At 57.6% G+C, this 18,674-nt stretch overlaps 2 protein-coding genes across 2 annotated transcripts in view; both read right to left on the bottom strand.

Annotated features, from left to right (window-relative positions):
• Positions 1-5,675: 5,675 nt before the first annotated feature.
• The window catches only part of LOC113840568 (protein N-terminal glutamine amidohydrolase), a 102,469-nt gene continuing 89,470 nt past the window's right edge, over positions 5,676-18,674 (bottom strand). Inside the window, exon 6 of the mRNA XM_072030201.1 lies at positions 5,676-5,944. Within this exon, the coding sequence (XP_071886302.1) occupies positions 5,925-5,944 (20 nt within the window). The 3' untranslated portion in view covers positions 5,676-5,924. The remainder of the gene's footprint in view (positions 5,945-18,674) is intronic.
• The window catches only part of LOC139998632 (latent-transforming growth factor beta-binding protein 4-like), a 34,044-nt gene continuing 26,478 nt past the window's right edge, over positions 11,109-18,674 (bottom strand). Inside the window, 7 exon segments of the mRNA XM_072029947.1 lie at positions 11,109-11,257; positions 12,660-12,803; positions 12,897-13,280; positions 13,981-14,128; positions 15,278-15,432; positions 17,022-17,150; positions 17,635-17,700. Coding sequence (XP_071886048.1) covers positions 11,115-11,257; positions 12,660-12,803; positions 12,897-13,280; positions 13,981-14,128; positions 15,278-15,432; positions 17,022-17,150; positions 17,635-17,700 — 1,169 coding nt within the window. The 3' untranslated portion in view covers positions 11,109-11,114.

The following is an 18,674-nucleotide window of genomic DNA, read 5'->3' as shown; positions in this document are numbered from 1 at the left end:
CAAAGCTCATGTAACCATCTCCTGATAAGTTGTTAAACTAGTGTATCAACATCTTGCCTTCCTGTCTCACGCTGGGCCAACATGACCAAATAAAGAAAGAAGTTGAACCACAACGCCGAGGAAGACTACGGCCTTCATCTTCACGACCACCAGAGGGACAGAGACGACCCCCTAGCAACAGTGCGCACAGTCGCAGAACATACCCGGACGTGCTGCGTAATCCTGAAATCACCAAGATATAAAAAGGGACCCTGGCGGGGGTGAGGTGCGCGCCGTTGGCGGAGCCGAGACTCCCCGGCCGCCCAGCGCTGTTTTGCTTGCTGTTGCTTACTCAATAACTTCCTTTCTATTATTAATGCAATGCTCTCCGAAAATTAATTAAGGGGGCAACTTATAACAAATTTGGTGCCGTGACTCGGATGAAGGCAATCTGATTGAAAGACCTTCGGAGGGGGCGCCCCGCTGATTTCAGCGGCCTTCGCTAGGACTACTTTCATTCAAATCCTTCACCGACGAACCCTAAATTCGGCAGCAAGCAAATAAAGCCGGCAACCCCTAGTAATCTTTGTGCACGAAGACCGAACGAAGACTCAGGAGTGAGTAAGTATAGGCCGGTGATCCGTTCGGTTGGGGTTGGGTATCCTGGAGCGTAGCGTTGTGAGACGTCCAATTGCGGACGAAGCGAGTGCGGACCCCTCGGTAGTGCAGTTCCCACATCCCGCGAGGGACTGGGCCACGAAAAGGGGGAAGCGATTTGTGTGTGTGTGTGTGAAGGCCCTCCAGAAGATGGGACAGAAGAGTAAGCCTTCTGGTCCCATGGGCAGGGTAACGTCTGATGTTAGGTTACCCTGGGATTAATGATTAAAAATTGGCAGGATTCCCCTTTTAGGCGGGGAAGCAATAAAGTAAAAATGATACATTATTGTGTTGAAGTTTGGGGTGGTAAACAGATTCGAGGAGACCACCTTTACTGGCCCGTATTTGGGTCCTTTGAAGATTGGGTTTGCCAGGCCCTAAATATTTATGTAAACTCAAAGGAACCTTTTAGTTTGGAAGAAAGTGAATATGCACATTTGTGGATCAGCTCAGAAACTCGAGCCAATTTATATCTTCTAAAAGAAAAAGGAGGGAATGGGAGGCACAAGAAAAACCGAAAATTAGAGATCCCAGCCCCACTGCCTCCCTATATTTCACCACCACCATCTGCAGCCCCTCTGACTCCCGGGCTTCCTAATCCGCAACCCCAGGGAGACTGATAGCGACTCTGACTCTAGCGTTCAGGGACCAGTGACTAGGAATATGTGGCTGTCCCCATTAACTCTGGGGACGTCCGAGATTTTAAGAAAGACAGGAGGAGGGTAAGCGAGCTTTAATGGCAACTGGCACAATGTTTCCAGCTGCTGAGGAATAATTCTAACTGGAATAATAACTGTACATTGCATATTGTATATATAAAAGCCCGGGCATTTTTGTTAAAGTGTTCTTTTATACCTGTGTTAATATGTAAATATGTAAATATAAGAACTGCCATTGAGGTGTATGTTTAAGGGAACAAAATTTTCCCAGGCATATTATCGGCTCATCAGGTTTAAATGTTCCCAGTGTAATTGTCTACAGGCAGTTAATTTACAGTGGTCTGATTTTACTTGTGTATCTATATATTGTGGATTTTGGAGGGATTGGGATTGACTAGTAAAGAGCTTCTAGGAAAACGGTGGAATATTAACCACTGTAGATTACAATAGGAAAAGTTCAAAGCAAAGAAATCCCGAGGAAAAGCCCCCTAGGATGTATACTAACACATTGGAGGGATATAGTGGGATGAGAGGGTACAGAGAGTAAAAGAACCCTTATCAAATATTGTAATCAGTGGTGGCCACTTTATAAACTAGAGGATGGAGCGGAGTGGCTCCTAAATGGAACTACTAATTATAACACCATATTACAGTTAACGTTGTTTTTGTGGAAAGAAGGAAAACAGGATGAAATGTTGTATATTGATGTTGTTTCAGCATCTTGGAGGGAAAAGGTACGGAATTAAGTTGGCCCCTGACTGAGCCTTTGATGTCGGCATTAGAAAAGTAAAGGCTAGAGAAAGATAAAGGAAGTGTTCAAAGGTTTGTTGAAAGTGTTAAAGGTATTCGAAGTTGAATGAGCAGGGAAAGGTGATGTAGGCATTATCTAAGTAACAGTCTAGAAGTTTTGGTATATTTGCATATTTGCTGTGGTGTTTGTTCAGTTTCCCAAGCATCGGGGAGGGGGGAACAGCCTGCTCCACCAGGGGCCTCTCCAGCGGCCGCAGGGGGGCTTCGGCTCCAGCGCCTGGAGCGCCTCCTCCCCCTCCTTCTGCACTGACTTTGGTGTCTGCAGGGGGGGTTTCTTGCTCTCCAAACTGCTGTTGAGCAGCAGGTTTTTGTTTGTTTGTTTGTTTGTTTGTTTGGATTGGCTCTGGGCAGCAGTGGGCCCCTTTAGGGCCAGATGAAATTGTCCCTTATCTACCACGGGGAGGTTTCTGTTTTTTGTTTTTGTTTTTTTTTTTTCACGGGGGCTGCCACTGCAGTTTCCCATCCCCACACCCGTCACACCCCCCCCATACCTTGCCATCAAACCCAATATACTGGGGCAGCTAAGTGATTACTGACTTGTAAAGTATCAGGGATTAAATTAACTAATGAAACCCTAAATGTGATGGGGGTAGAAGGGACTGGGATAACAGTGCCACTTTTGGGGGATACCAAGCTGAGACTAGGGGATAAAATGATCACTGGGCAATTATTGTATGTATCCAAGGCAGAGACTAACTTGTTGGGAAGGGATTTGATGATTAAATTGGGCATTCAACTAGTAAATTGTTAGACTGGAATAACAGTGTTATTAATGGAGTGCTCTCTGGCCCTGAGAGCAAACATACATGTATATTCACCTCTGACTGGAAAGACCCTGAAATGGGGGCGGAAGCAACAATATAGGTGGACAGTTTTACCTCAGAAGTTTACAGGGCCACCTATCTATTTGGGTAAATTCTAAAAAAGATTTTGGAGCAATTACAACCTCCCAAGGAGGTATTAATGTTACAAATATGTGGATCATTTTAAGGAAAATTGATACTCCCTGATGGGAGAGAAATGCTGAATAAAGTGATAATGAGGCAAATATTAACTGTTTTACATCAGAAGAGTCATTGGGAGGTGCAAGCAATGTGTGATGTTGTTCTAAGAAAGCATGTCTGTGTAGGAGAATATACTTTAGAGAAGCACACATGCAGAGGATGTACTATATGTCAAAAGGTAAATAAAAAGGTCTTCTGTAACCTATCTAGAGGGGGACGGGAGCCAGGGCTTTGACCTTTCCAAAGTATACAGGTAGACTTTACTGAGTTACTTGTTTGTCCTAATTGACCACGTGACTGAATGGGTGTAAAGCTTTACTGCAAGGGTTAAAGCAGGCCTTAGAGATTGAGTGGGATTTTCACAGCCCCTGGCACCCCTCCTCTTCTGGAAAGGTAGAGCGAATGAATGGTGAAATGAAGAAACAACTAACAAAACTTGTGCTGGAAACTAAGGCTTCTTGGGTAAAATGCTTACCCCTTGCACTGTTAAACATATGGACACAGCCCAGAACTGATGTAGGAATTTCTCCTTTTGAAATGCTATATGGTATGCCCTACGACTTGGAATTGCCACTTGATCACCCTCAATTCTAATTAAGACTTGGAAAGAGACTGCTTTAACACCACGATGGGGAAGGCCCCTATGTTGTTTTGCTTACCACAGAAACGGCTGTTCGAACTACGGAGAAAGGATGGACGCATGCCAGCTGTGTGAAAGGACCAATCCGGGAAGGTAAATGGGAGGCAGCTCCAGGCCCTGACGACTTGAAGCTGACACTAAGATGGACTCGATAAGTATTGTATATTATCTGTGTATCGTGGGAAGGGGAGGAGGCCCTGTTTCAAAGGCTCCCTAGTAGGTTCCCCTGAAGAACACTGCTGCTGCCAAGAAGAACCGATACCTTGTAGTTCGCTGCAACCGAACTGACAAGCGAGGCAGAGAAGTGAAAACGGTGGGGGACTGAGGGGCCGACAATTTAGATGGGCTCCGACCACCTCCTACGATACATGGGAGTCAGTATCATCGCTTTGGTCAGCTATAGGTCTGCGCATCCCCATCAGCCTTTTAAGTGGAGCTTGATCAGATGGGAGGATTAATTCATCATCCAGCAAACAACGACAGCAGGTGCTCCCAGTTTCCGCATCACATTATGTGACCTGGTGTCAGTGCAGCCATGCTTTAACCGATCAGGATTTTATTTCTGCCCAAGTTCTAACCCAGAAAAGGGGTGCTGTAAATGCCCGAACGTGTATTATCGTGCATACTGGGGGTGTGAAACCATTTCTACGGACTGGACACTCAGGGCTGGTCGGGATAAATTTTTACAAGTGGGATATGGGCCACAAGGTTGTAACCAACAAGCAGATCCCCGTTACAGGTGGCGAGGGCATGGTATAGGGTATACAGGAACCTTCCACGGAAATAAAGAAATTTGCAAGGTTCTATATATAAATATAACAAACTTGGATGATACTAGCTGGGTACTAGGAAAAATGTGAGGTGTCAGATTTTACAAACACAGAACAGATAGGGGAGGACTCGTACTAATAAAAAGGAGGATGCCGATAGGCCCCAGGCAGTAGGACCAAATGAGGTATTGTCAGAAAGTGTCCAGGGAATCCAGCCTGTGGAAAATACTACAGTGCCAACCCTCGGCAGCCCTACGAGCTCAGGTAAAGCCGAGAATGATAACATAGCTGAGAATAACATATGGGGGGGTCGTGAATGCCAGCTACCAATTATTAAACAAAACAAACCCAAATGTAACAAAACATTGTTGATTATGCTTTAGTATAAGGCCTTCATATTATGATGCTATCGGGAATCCTGGGGAGCCCTCCCGCACAAATGAGAACAACCCTCTACAATGCAGTTGGGGAAAAGACATAAGGGTAACACTAACACAAGTCACTGGAGGTGGTAGGTGTGTGTGCATGGTTCCTAGTGGGAAGTGTCACCTATGTAATATCATGGAGAATGGAAAACAATCAGCCGAGTGGTTAATCCCAGCCAACAACGCTAGGTGTGTTTGTGTGTGAGTGGGCATAACTCCTTGTCTATCACTAAAACTCTTTAATGCGTCTTGTGATTTTTGTATACAGGTGATAATTATACCAAGGATTCTATACCACCCTGAGGATTGTATGTATATCCAGCACACAGTGGCAAGGCATCATCTGGAAAGACGGGAACGGTTCACGGCTCTAACTTTGGCCACCCTAATAATCCTGGGAGGAGCTGGAGTGGGGACCAGGGTAGCCTCATTGGTTAAACAAAATCAAGAATTTACTTCCTTATGCATTGCTGTGGACGAGGACCTGACCCAAATTGAACAATCCATCTCGGCCCTGGAAAATCTATCAGGCCGTTTTCAGAGGTAGTGTTACAAAATCGTAGGGGATTAGATTTGGTATTTTTTACAACAGGACGGGCTGTGTGCAGCCCTGAAAGTGGAGTGCTATATGTATACTGATCACACTGGAGTGGTAAGAAATACAATGGCAAGACCCAGGGAAGGGTTGGAAAAAAAAAAAAAAAGGAAACAGGAGAATGAAGCCCGACGGAGCTGGTATGAATCTTGGTTTAATTATTCACCTTAGCTTACTACTTTATTATCAACAATAACAGGACCTTTGTTGTTATTAATAATAGCACTAACTTTTGGACCATGTATTTTTAATAAATTGATTGCGATTGTAAAGGGATGTTTAGAAGCGGCACACTTAATGCTCATACATGCCAAATACGAGCCAATAAGTACCAGCGAAGGAATCGAGGAAACATTAGTTCTTAGTAGCCAGGCATTGCAGAGCTTCAATGAACAAAATGAGTAACTAAAAGAAAAAGGAGGGATTGTAATACACAATAAATGTTTGTTCATTGTCTTTTGTAAAAACAAGGAGTTCCGCTTGAGGAGCGGGAGTTGCGAAGGCTCCCTGCTGAAGTAAGGAGCTGTATAATACTTGGCTAGACACTATGAAAATTCTTTTGCTTAATGTAACAAAAAAGAGAACCCCCTCCCCTTCTCTCCTTCTGCATCTCAGTTGCCTCTTTTGTTCAAAGACCCTGCTGCAAAGCTCATGTAACCATCTCCTGATAAGTTGTTAAACTAGTGTATCAACATCCTGCCTTCCTGTCTCACGCTGGGCCAACATGACCAACTAAAAAAAGAAGTTGAACCACAACGCCGAGGAAGACTACGGCCTTCATCTTCACGACCACCAGAGGGACAGAGACGACCCCCTAGCAACAGTGCGCGCAGTCGCAGAATATACCAGGATGTGCTGCGTAATCCCGGAATTACCAAGATATAAAAAGGGATGCTGGCGGGGGTGAGGTGCGTGCCGTTGGTGGAGCCGAGACTCCGCAGCCACCCAGCGCTGTTTTGCTTGCTGTTGCTTACTCAATAACTTCCTTTCTATTATTAATACAATGCTCTCCGAAAATTAATTAAGGGGGCAACTTATAACACTGGGGAGCTCTGCTTGGGCATGGCTGGTGTGGCTGGTGGCGAAAGTGGGGTGGCTGGCGGGCAGCCTGCGATGGCAACCGATTGCGTTGCCCTTCACGGGCACCAGGCCTTGCAGCTGCCCCTGAGCAGCTCCTCTGGGAAGGATCCAGCGCTGAAGCATCTCACAGTGCTGGGAGCTCCCTTCACATCGGCCACGCTAATGCTGAAATTCCTCCTGTCCTCCTCCCTGCCAGGCGTCCAGCCAGGTGCAGGAGCACTCCATCTGCCTCTTCCAAGCCGTGGTGGAGGCTGTGCTGTGGCAAAGGAAGAAGGAAATGAAGAGGACAGTTCACAGGAGCCTTCTCCCACTCTACTTTCACATGAGAGACCAGAGTGAGAGCGTAGCAAAGGTACAGATCTCAGAGCTGAGCAGTTATGTGGGCAAGGGTGTGCTGATGCCACAGGGTTGCTCTGGGGGATCTCTGGCCGGCAGCATGAGCTGCCTCCGATGGTGGCTGTCCCGTGGCCTTGCCTTGGCCACTGAACCCAGTGCACGCTGCCCCCCACCACAGCCTCCCATAACGCGCTGGGAAAGGCTCGCAGCCCTGCCAAGAGGAGGGGACAGAGGGTCTCCTTCCCAAGGCTGTGCTGCTACCTCCCAACCTCTGCTGCTCCGCAGGCCTCTGGGAAAGCTCTCGCCGTGGCTGCAGAGTTTCTGCGACGCAAGGAGCTCAAGCGCTTGGCCCAGACAGAACAGACGTGGAGGATCGGGGAGTGCTTGGTAAGGCCCCAACTTGGTTTGCCCCAGCTGGGCAAACGCGCCCGGCCAGAGCCCGCTGCCTGCAGCCGCATCCTCGCTCCCTTCCTGCCAGCACAGAGCCCCAGGGGGCTCTTCTGCAGGCCCCTCTGCCCTCCCTGCCCCCAGAATGCTGGAGGAGACCCTGGAGAGGGTGTGCAAGCCCCGTGACCCTGCGTTCTCTCTCTCTCCAGCTGCAGCAGGACAGAGGCAGAGTAGAAGAATACCTGCAGCAGAGCCAGCCCTACCTGCAGGCCACTCAGACCGACTTGCGACTTGAGGCCGTCAGATTCATTGGTGAGCCCAGCCCCTGGGTCCCTCTTGGGGCAGCCTTTGGCAGCCCCAGGCACTGCCCTGTTGCCCCCAGAGCCCCCCGACTGGGCCCTTGCTCCAGGGTGTAGGAGGGGGCACAGCCTGGCTGGCCAGGCCAGGGGCTGCGCTGCTGGGAGCGTGCTGGGGAGCGGGGCTCTGATGGGGTCTCTGTGTCTAGGTCTTGCTGTGTGCTACTGCGAGGACCAGAGCGAGGAGAAGCTGAATGAAATCCTCAGCGGTGAGTGAGGGCAGTGGGGCGTGTGCTAGGGCTGGGGGGACAGCGGCAGAGGCCCCCGTGCCTTGCCCTGCTCCAGGGAAATGCTTCGGGGCGGAGGAGCAATGCAGCCATAGGAACGAGGGAGAGGAGACGGGGTAGCCTGTGGTGTCAGGGAATGGCCTCCCAGCCTGGAGCTGGGCAGTGCCGCTGAAAGGGTTGAGTGTCCCTGAGGAAGAGTCAGGGGAAAGGGCAGTAAGGCTGACAGAAGGTGGGAGCCTGTTGTAGAGCACGCAACCAGGACGAAGAGGGAGATGAGACAGCCTACAAGCAGCTAGGAGCAGGGTCACGATTGCTAGCCCTTGCTCTCATGGGGAAGCACAATAGCGAGAGGAAAGAGTCCAGGAGATTCCTGGAGTGTGTGAATCCTCCCAAGGGATGGAGGCAGGTGGTGAGGGAACCAGCTTGTGAAGGTGCCCCACTTGACCTGTGGTGCGCAGGTGGGGAAGGACTGGTGGCTGCATTTGGGACATTGCTGAGCAGCAGCTTTCAACGGATTCCTTTGTCCCTCCTGCTCCTCCTGGCCTGGGGAAGAGTCGAGTGGGGCTGGCATGCTCTGCAGGGGATGCCTGGGGATCTCTGCAAGGAGTGGGTTTTCATCTCTGCTCTTCTTTCTTTTGCAGTCCTCCAGCCTTCAGAGAAAGACCCGGAACCCATGGTCCGTTCCCTGGCAGTTCAAACCACCCTGTTCCTGATGTCAAGGCATAACGCAATGTCAGGACGGAGATTTCCACTGCCGTGTTGCTGCTAGCCCCGCAGCAGTCCTCAAAAGAGCAATATATATTTTAATAGAACTAGGTTGTTGTCTCGTTATTCCAGCAGCTCCTTCACAGTGACTCGGTGCCATGACGCTGAGCTAACTTGGAGGCCACCAAGGACCCTGAGAAGTTCCCTCTGTTCCCCTGAGAAGGCAACTTCCTTGTGAGGGGAACAGAGGGCCCTATTTGTTAGCCTGACCCTACCCGTAGGGAAGTCTGCTGCCTCCCTGGGGCTAGGGTCATGGACGTTGCCAGAAAGCTTCCCAACCTGGTTTTCCCCTCTGATTACTATCGTCTTTTGATAGTCCAGGCCGGCAGTGATAATACTGAAGATAGAAGCCTGAAGACTATCGAGCGGGACTTTAGGGGACTGGGTCGTCGAAGACGCTGGTCGCCGCTGGTGTCGTCGAAGAGCGGCCGCGGCTCCGCCATCCGCGGAGGGGCCGGGCCCGGGCCGCGGCGCTTGGGGGCTGCGGGGAGAGGACAGGGGGGGTCGGGGGAGGGGGGGGGCGCCGGGGGGTCCGCACCGAGCCCCGCCGCCGCTCCCGGGGGCTCCATGGCGCTTCCGCTTCCGGTCACGTGAGGAGCGCGGGAGGAAGCTGTTGGCGGAGCGGCGGGGCGGGGCCGGAAGTGGCGGTTGCCATGGGGACGGGCGCGCGGGGCCGTGACGTCAGCAAGGGTGTGATGTCAGCAAGGCCACCGTGCCACCAAGGTGATGACGTCACCAAGGCCACCACGTCACCAAAGCCATGATGGCAACCAAAGCCATGACGTCACCAAGGCCACCATGTCCCCAGGGCCACCACGTCCCCATAGCCCCCATGGCCCCATAGCCCCCACGGCCCCATATCCACCATGTCCCCAGCGCCATCTTATCCCCAAGGCCACCACGTCCCCAAGGCCGCACGGTGGCCGTGGTGGCCCTAGGGCTGTCCCTGAGGTGTCGTGGCCATTTCCTGGCCACGGCGGCCATCTTGTCCCCAAGGCCACCACGTCCCCAGGGCTACCACTTCCCCAAGACCACCATGTCCCCAGATCCACCACATCCCTGTTGCCACCACATCTCCGTGGCCACCACATCCCCAAGGCCACACGGTGGCCGTGGTGGCCCTAGGGCTGTCCCTGAGGTGTCTTTATGGTTGGGGTCTTCATGGTTGGGGTTTTCATGGTTGGGGTCTCCATGGTTGGGGTTTAGATGGTTGGGGTCTTCATGGTTGGGATCTTCGTGGTTGGGGTCTTCGTGGTTGGGGTCTCCATTGGGTAGGTGTCTTTATGGTGGTTGGGTCTCCATGGTTGGGGTCTCCATGGTGGTTGGGTCTCCACTGGGGCGGGGTCTCCATTGGGGTGGGGTCTTCATGGTTGGGGTCTTCGTGGTTGGGGTCTTCGTGGTTGGGGGACTTCATGGGTGGGGTCTCTATGGTGGTTGGGTTCTCCATGGTTGGGGTCTCCGTGGTTGGCGTCTCCATTGGGGTGGGGTCTTTCTGGTGGTGTCTTTATGGTGGTTGGGGTCTTCATGGTTGGGGTCTCCATGGTGGTTGGGTCTCCATTGGGGTGGGGTCTTCATGGTGGCGGGGTCTTCATGGATGGGGTCACCATGGCGGATTGGGTCTTCATTGGGGGGGGGTCTCCATGGGGATCTCTCCATGGGGTGGGGGTCTCCACGGGGGGGTGGGGGTCTCTGACCGCTGTGTCCCCCCCCCCCAGCCTACCTGCTGCTGGGGGTGACGGCGGCGCTGCTGCTGCTGGCGGCCTTCCAGCAGCTGCTGGAGCTGCACGGGGTCAGCGCCGCGCTGCGCCCCCCCCCGGACCCCCCCGAGGAGGACGGGGGGCTGCTGGACGAGGGGGGGCAATAAACGGGGGGCTCGAAGCGCGACGGGCTCGCTGTGGTCACTGGGGGGGGTTGGGGGTCCCAGACACATGGGGGGCTCCCAGTCCCATTGGGGGGGGCAGACACATTGAGGGGGGGAGCAGATACATGGGGGGGGTCCCAGTCCCACTGGGGGGGGTCCCAAACCCATAGAGGGGTCCCAGTCCCAAGTAGAGGGGTCCAGACTCATGAGGGGGGGGTCCCATTTGGGGTCCCAGTCCCTGTGACACCACAGCCCCCCCCCCACCCGACCCTATTAGGATGAAAGAACTCCCCCCCCCCCAGCTCATTTTATAGAAAACCTTTATTCTGTAAAAATTGGGGGGGAAGTGAGGGGGGGCTCACATGGACGGGGGGGGAGGGAGCGGGGGGCCGGGCACCCCCATGGGCACCCCCAGGAGCCCCCCCCCCACCTCACCCCACAGCGGGCGGGGGGGGGATGCCGGACGGTGCCCCCCAGTGTCTCTCCATCCCCCCCCCCCCCCAGCTCCGATATATACAGACAATAAATACAGGGCCCCCCCCCCCGGGATGGGGAGGGGGGGCTCAGGCCGGGGGGCGCGCGGGGACGCAGCGGGGGGGTCCCTGCGCCGGGACAGAGCCGGGGGGGCAGAGGCAGCGGAAGGAGCCGGGGGTGTTGAGGCAGCGCCCCCCCCGGCACAGGGCGGCCTCCGAGCACTCGTCGAGGTCTGCGGGGAAAAGGGGGGGGTCAGGGGAGGTCGGGGAGGGGGATTAAGGGGGGTTGGGGGGGATTTGGGGTGGGATTGGGGTGGGATTGGGGGGTTTTGGGGGGATTGGGGGAGATTGGGGGGGGAATGGGGTGGGATTTGGGGTGGGATTGGGGGGGGGTTGGGGGGGATTGGGGTGGGATTGGGATTGGGGGGGATTGGGGTGGGATTGAGGGGGATTGGGATGGGATTGGGATGGGATTGGGGTGGGATTGGGGTGGGGTGGAATTGGGATTGTGTGGGTTTTGGGGTGGGATTGAGGGGGATGGGGATGGGATTGGGGTGGGATTTGGGGGGGATTGGGATTGTGGGGGATTGGGATGGGATTGGGGTGGGATTGGGATTGGGGGGGATTTGGGGGGGGGATTGGGGTGGGATTGGGGTTGGATTGGGATTGGGTAGGATTTGGGGTGGGATTGGGGTTGGGATTGGATTTGGGGTTAGACTGGGGTGGGGAGGGGTTGCGGATGGGATTGGGGTGAGATTTGGGATGGCATTGGGGTGGGATTAGGATGGGTTTGTGTTGGGATGGGAAGGGATTTGGGGTGGGACTGAGATTGGTTGGGATTTGGGGCGGGATTGGGATTTAGTTGGGATTTGGGGTGGGATTGGGATTGGATTTGGGGTCGGACTGGGGTGGGAAGGGGTTGCAGATGGGATTGGGGGGGGTGGGGATGGGATTGGGGTGGGATTGGGATTGGGGGTATGGAATGGGCATGGGATCGGGATTTGGGGTAGGATTGGGGTAGGATTGGGGTAGGATTTGGGGTTGGATTAGGGTGGGATTGGGGGTTGGATTAAAGTGGGATTGGGGATGGGATGGGGTGGGATTTGGGCTTGGACTGGGGTTTGGGATGGGATGGGATTGGGATGGGAACAGGCTGGGATTATGCCGGGATCAGGCCGGGATTGTGCCGGGATCAGGCCGGAATCAGGCCGAGATTAGGCCAGGATTAGGCCGGGATCAGGCCGGGATCAGGCCGGGATTAGGCCTGGATTATGCCAGATTAGGCCGGGATTAGGCCGGGATTATGAAGGAATTAGGACGGGATCAGGCCGGGATTATTCCGGGATCAGGCCGGGATTAGGGCGGATTAGGCCGGTATTATGCCGGGACTAGGCCGGATTAGGCCGGGATTAGGCCGGATTAGGCCGGATTAGGACGGATTAGGATGGATTAGGACGGATTAGGCCGTATTATGCCAGGATTATGCCGGGACTAGGCCGGGACTAGGCCGGATTAGGCCGGGATTATGCCGGGATTATGCCGGGATCAGGCCGGGATTATGCCGGGACTAGGCCGGGACTAGGCCGGATTAGGCCGGATTAGGCCGGATTAGGCCGGGATTAGGCCGTGTCTCACCCACGCAGGCCACGCGTGCCGCGTCCAGCCGGTAGCCGGGGTCGCAGGCGCAGGTGAAGCCCTGGGGCACCCGCACGCAGCGCCCGTGCTCGCAGCCGCTCAGCACCCCGCACAGCTCCGGCGGCAGCGCCTCGTCCCGGGGGTCTGCGGGGGGGGGTCCCCGTCAGCCCCCTCCCCATAAAAAAAACAAAATCCCCCCCCAAAACCCCTCAATCCCCCCCTCCCCCCCAAACTCACCGTCCTCGCTGGCTCGCCCCGGCCGCTCGGCCACGCCGTGGGGCTGGAAGAGCCACGGGGGGGGGTCCTGGGGGGCGCTGGGGGGGCTGCGGGGCCGGGAGGAGCGGGGGGGGCCCCGGCGGGACCCCTCGAAATCCTCCAAGTCCTCGTAGCGGGGGGGGGCGGCGTAAAGGGCGTCCCCGCGGGGGTCGTAGCCCCCCCCCAGCCCATAGGGGTCGTAGTCGGCGCGCAGCCCCGGGGGGGGCAGGCGGGGGCCCGGACCCCCAAAGGGGAGGGGGCCGTAGGGCAGCCCGTAGTGGGGGGGGTATTCGGGGCCGTATTCGTAGGGGGGGCCCAGCCCCGGGTTGGGGGGGCGCAGGACGTTGCAGAGGAACTCGAAGTCATCTGGGGGGGGGGAGAGAAAAAAAATGGGGGTGGGGTCCTAAAAATTGGGGATGCTAAGGGGGGGGTGTAAAGAGGTGGGGGGGGCACTGTTATATGGGGGGTGCCCAAGGGGTCTCCATTAGGGGGGGGGCGTTGTGGGGTGGTGGGAGGGGTTCCCATTATTGGGGGGGGCAAAGGGGTCCCTGTTATGGGGGGGGTCCAAGGGGTCCCAATCATGGGGGGGGTGTCTAAGGGGGACCCACTCTGGGGGGTGCCCATGGGGTCCCCATTATGGGGGTCTGGGGGGGGTCCCTATTGCTGGGGTAGGAGGGGGGCAGGGTGGGGGTCCCCCTGTGTGGGGTCTTGGGGACATGGGGACATGGGGACATGGGTATAGGGGATGGGGGGGTCGTGGGCATGGGAGGGGGCATGGGGACGTGGGCATGGGGGGGGGGACAGGGACATGGGGGGACATGGGGACACAGGGATGTGAGGCTATAGGGCCTTAGGGACATGGGGACATGGGGACAAGGGGACACGGGGACATGGGGACAAGGGGCCGTAGGGGACACGGGTGCATGGCAACATGAGGCTATGGGGCCACGTGGCTGTGGGGTCATAGGGACGTGGGGACATGGGGACACGGGGACATGGGGACGTAGGGGACACGGGGACATGGGGATGTGGGGACACGGGGCCATCGGGGACACGGCGGTGGCACCTGAGTGTCGCGCGGGGCACAGGGCGCAGTCCATGCCCCAGGCCTCGCCGTAGAGGCAGCAGCACTCGGTGTAGGTCGCCTGCCGGTCCAGCCGCGGGCGCCCGCACACCAGGTCGGGGCCGACCTCCTGCCAGCACACGGCCGGGTCCTCCTCTGGGGACGGGGGGACACGGGGACACGGTGACGGGGGGCGTGGGGAGGCGGGGAGGCGGCGGGGGATATGGGGACATGGGGATGTGGGGCGTGGGGCATGGGGATATGGGACACAGGGACATGGGGACATGGTAATGTGGGGACAGGGGACATGGGGACATGGGGACAGGGGGACGTGGAGACATGGGGAGGTGGCGTGGGACGTGGGGAGGCAACGGGGGACATGGGGACACAGGGACATGGGGACATGGAGACACGGGGACATGGGGACGTGGGACATGGGGACATGGGGATGTGAGATGCGGGGACATGGGGACATGGGGAGGTGACGTGGGATGTGGGGAGACAACAGGGGACACTGGGATAAAGGGACGTGGGACATGGGGACGTGGGGTATGGGGACACGGGGACACAGGGATACAGGGACATGGGGACATGGGACATGGGGATATGGTGACGGGGGGTGTGGGGACACGGAGAGGCAGCGTGAGACGTGGGGAGGCAACGGGGGACATGGGGACAGAGGGACACGGGGACATGGGGATATGGGACACAGGGACATGTGGACACAGTGACATGGGGACATGGGGACACGGGGACGTGGGGATATGGGGACACGGGGACACGGGGACATGGGGACACGGGGACATGGGGACATGGGGACACGGGGACATGGGGACACAGTGAGGTGGGGACATGGGGAGGTGATGTGGGATGTGGGGAGACAATGGGGGACACTGGGATGAAGGGATGTGGGACATGGGGACATGGGGACACGGGGACACGGTGACGTGGGACAGGGGGATGTGGGACATGGGGACACGGGGACACGGGGATATGGTGACGTGGGACAGGGGGATGTGGGACAAGGGGAGGCGACGTGGGACATGGGGACACGGGGACACGGGGATTTGGGGACATGGGGGATACAGCGCCATGGGGGTATGGGGACACAGGACGTGGGGACACGGTGACGTGGGACATCAGGATGTGGGACATGGGGACACGGGGGGGGCATCAGGGGACAGTGCCGGGACACGGGGATGGGGGGCCACGGGGACATAGGGCAGGGATATGGGGACACGTGGGGACAGGGCGACACGGGGGGGGTGACGGTGACACGGGGGGGGTGACAGGGGGTGGCCTCACCCATGGCGCGGGTGTCGTTGGTGACGCAGCGGCGCTGGGAGCCGTCCAGCACCAGGGGGGGGGCGCAGGAGCAGAAGTAGGAGCCCACCGTGTTGACGCAGCGGCCCCCGATGCACGGCTCCGCGTCCTCGTCCTGGCACTCGTCGTTATCTGGGGGGGGGGCGGTGGTGGTCGGCAAGGGGGTGGGGGGAACGGGGGGGGGGGGCTGGAAGGGGGCTCGGGGGGCTGGAAGGGTGCTCGGGGGGCTGAGGGCAGGGTGCTTGGGGTGCGAGTAGGGTGCTCGGGGTGCAGACAGGGTGCAGGCAGGGTGCTGAGGGTGCAGGGAGGGTGCACTCAGGGCACAAGTTGGGTGCTCAGGGTGCAGGTATTGTGCAGGGAGGGTGCACTCAGAGCACAATTAGGGTGCTCAGGGTGCAGGTAGGGCACGCTCAGGGTGCTCAGGGTGCTGGCTGGGTGCTGGAAGGGTGTGGGCAGGGTGCTCAGGGTGTGAGCTGGGTGCAGGCAGGGTGCTCAGGGTGCAGTCAGGGTGCAAGTAGGGTGCTCAGGGTGCAGGTAGAGCGCACTCAGGGCACAAGTTGGGTGCTCAGGGTGCAAAGAGGGTGCTCAGGGTGCAAGTAGGGTGCACTCAGGGCATAAGTTGGGTGCTCAGGGTGCTGGCTGGGTGCTGGCAGGGTGCTCAGGGTGCAGGCAGGGTGCAAGTAGGGTGCTCAGGGTGCTGGCTGGGTGCTGGAAGGGTGTGGGCAGGGTGCTCTCAGGGTGTGAGCTGGGTGCAGGCAGGGTGCTCAGGGTGCTGGCGGGGTGCAAGTAGGGTGCTCAGGGTGCAGGTAGAGCGCACTCAGGGCACAAGTTGGGTGCTCAGGGTGCAAAGAGGGTGCTCAGGGTGCAGCCAGGGTGCACTCAGAGCACAATTAGGGTGCTCAGGGTGCAGGTAGAGCGCACTCAGGGCATAAGTTGGGTGCTCAGGGTGCAGACAGGGCACGCTCAGGGTGCTCAGGATGCAAGTTGGGTGCTCAGGGTGCTGGCTGGGTGCAGGCAGGGTGCTCAGGGTGCAGGTAGGGTGCTGGCAGGGCACAAGTTGGGTGCTCAGGGTGCAAAGAGGGTGCTCAGGGTGCAGCCAGGGTGCTCTTAGGGTGCTTTCTGGGTACAGGTTGTGTGCTCAGGGTGCAGGTAGGGAGCTCAGCGTGCTGGCTGGGTGCTCAGGGTGCTCTCAGGGTGCAAGTAGGGTGCAGGCAGGGTGCAAGTAGGGCGCACTCAGGGCACAATTAGGGTGCTCAGGGTGCAGGTAGGGCGCACTCAGGGTGCAGTCAGGGCACAAGTCGGGTGCTCAGGGTGCAAAGAGGGTGCTCAGGGTGCACTCAGGGCACAATTAGGGTGCTCAGGGTGCTCAGGGTGCAGGCAGGGTGCACCCAGGGCACAATTAGGGTGCTGAGGTCAGGGTGCTGGGGGTGCTGGGGGTGCTGGGGGTGCTGGCAGGGTGCTCAGGGTGCTGAGGGCAGGGTGCTCAAGGTGCAAGTAGGGTGCTCGGGGTGCACAGGGTGCTCTTAGGGTGCAGTCAGGGTGCAAGTAGGGTGCTCTCAGGGTGCAGGCAGGGTGCTCAGGGTGCTCAGGATGCAAGTAGGGTGCTCAGGGTGCAGGCAGGGTGCACCCAGGGCACAAGTAGGGTGCTGGGGGTGCTGAGGTCAGGGTGCTGGGGGTGCTGGGGGGGTGCTGGGGGGGTGCTGGGGGTGCTGGGTGCTCACCCACGCACTGCAGGTGCTCCTGCTCGTAGTAGTAGCCGCTGGGGCAGTAGCAGCTGAAGCCGGGGGCGGCGTTGATGCAGACCCCCCCCCGGCACAGCTGCGGCGCGAACACCCGGCACTCGTCCACATCTGGGGGGTAAGGGGGTAAGGGGGGGGGCGACGTCAGGGGGAGGGTCCTCGGAATTGGGGGGGGCACCCCCGAAACGGGGGAGCCCCTATATAGGAGGGGAACCCCAAAATAGGGGGGGTATTGCCCCAAAATAGGCGGGATGCACCCAAAAGGGGAGGGGCGTAACCCCACAAAATAGGGGGGGCATCCCCAAATTGAGGGGGCACCCTGAAAAATGGGGACATCCCCAAAATGGGAGGGGTGAGTCCCCCAAATGGGGGCCATTCCCAAATTAGGGGGGGTGAGTCCCCAAAACGGGGTGCTTCCCATAAATGGGGGAGCCCCAAAACAGGGGTGGCATCCCCAAAATGGGGGGGCATCCCCAACATTGGGGAACCGCTAAATACAGGGGGGAGCCCCTGAGTAGGGGGGGGAGTCCCTAAACGGAGGGAGCCCCAAATGGGGGGGGCCCCATCGCTGTGCCCCCCCCGCGGCCGCACTGACCTGCTGCTGAGCCCTGGGGCCCCGTGGTCTGGCCGGTCCCGTGGGGGCAGAGGGCTCGGTGCTCGGCTTGGGGGGGGGGACAGAGGTGTCACCCCCCCTGCACCTTGGCACCATCCTGACCCCATCCCCAGCCCATCCCTGTCCCCATCCACACCCCGATCCCAATCCCATCCCATCCCAGTCCTAATCCCTGGCAATACCCACCCCAATCCCAATCCCTTTACAATCCCATCCCCATCCCCATCCCAAATCCCATCACCACCCCAAACCCATCCCAATCCCTTCCCACCCCAATCCCAGTCCCATCCTCATCCCATCCCCATCCCATCCCCATTCCATCCCAGTCCCAATCCCAATCTATCTCAATCCCATCACCAACCCCATCCCAATTCCATCTCCACCCCCCCAATCCTATCCCAATCCCATCCCAATCCTAATCCTATCTCCATCCCAATCCCATCCCATCCCAGTCCTATCCCCATCCCTTCCCATCCCAATCCCAATCCCCCATCCCCAATCCCCATCCCCATCCCCATCCCCATCCCCAATTCCATCCCCAATCCCATCCCCATCCCCATCCCCAATCCCATCCCCAATCCCATCCCCATCCCCATCCCCAATCCCATCCCCATCCCCAATCCCATCCCCAATCCCAATCCCAATCCCCCATCCCCAATCCCCATCCCCATCCCCATCCCCAATCCCATCCCCAATCCCATCCCCATCCCCATCCCCAATCCCATCCCCGTCCCCATCCCCATCCCCAATCCCAATCCCAATCCCCCATCCCCAATCCCATCCCCATCCCCATCCCTATCCCCAATCCCATCCCCAATCCCATCCCCAATCCCATCCCCATCCCCATCCCCAATCCCATCCCCAATCCCATCCCCATCCCCATCCCCAATCCCATCCCCAATTCCATCCCCAATCCCATCCTCAATCCCCATCCCCATCCCCAATCCCAATCCCCATCCCCAATCCCACTCCCACCCCAATCCCTTCCCACCCCACGCCATCCCCAATCCCCTCCCCCCCCC

This window comes from Anas platyrhynchos, chromosome 33 (assembly GCF_047663525.1).
Source record: "Anas platyrhynchos isolate ZD024472 breed Pekin duck chromosome 33, IASCAAS_PekinDuck_T2T, whole genome shotgun sequence".
NCBI lineage: Eukaryota > Metazoa > Chordata > Aves > Anseriformes > Anatidae > Anas > Anas platyrhynchos.
Note: the sequence above shows the minus strand (reverse complement) of the source record. Positions and strands in the feature narration are given on the sequence as shown.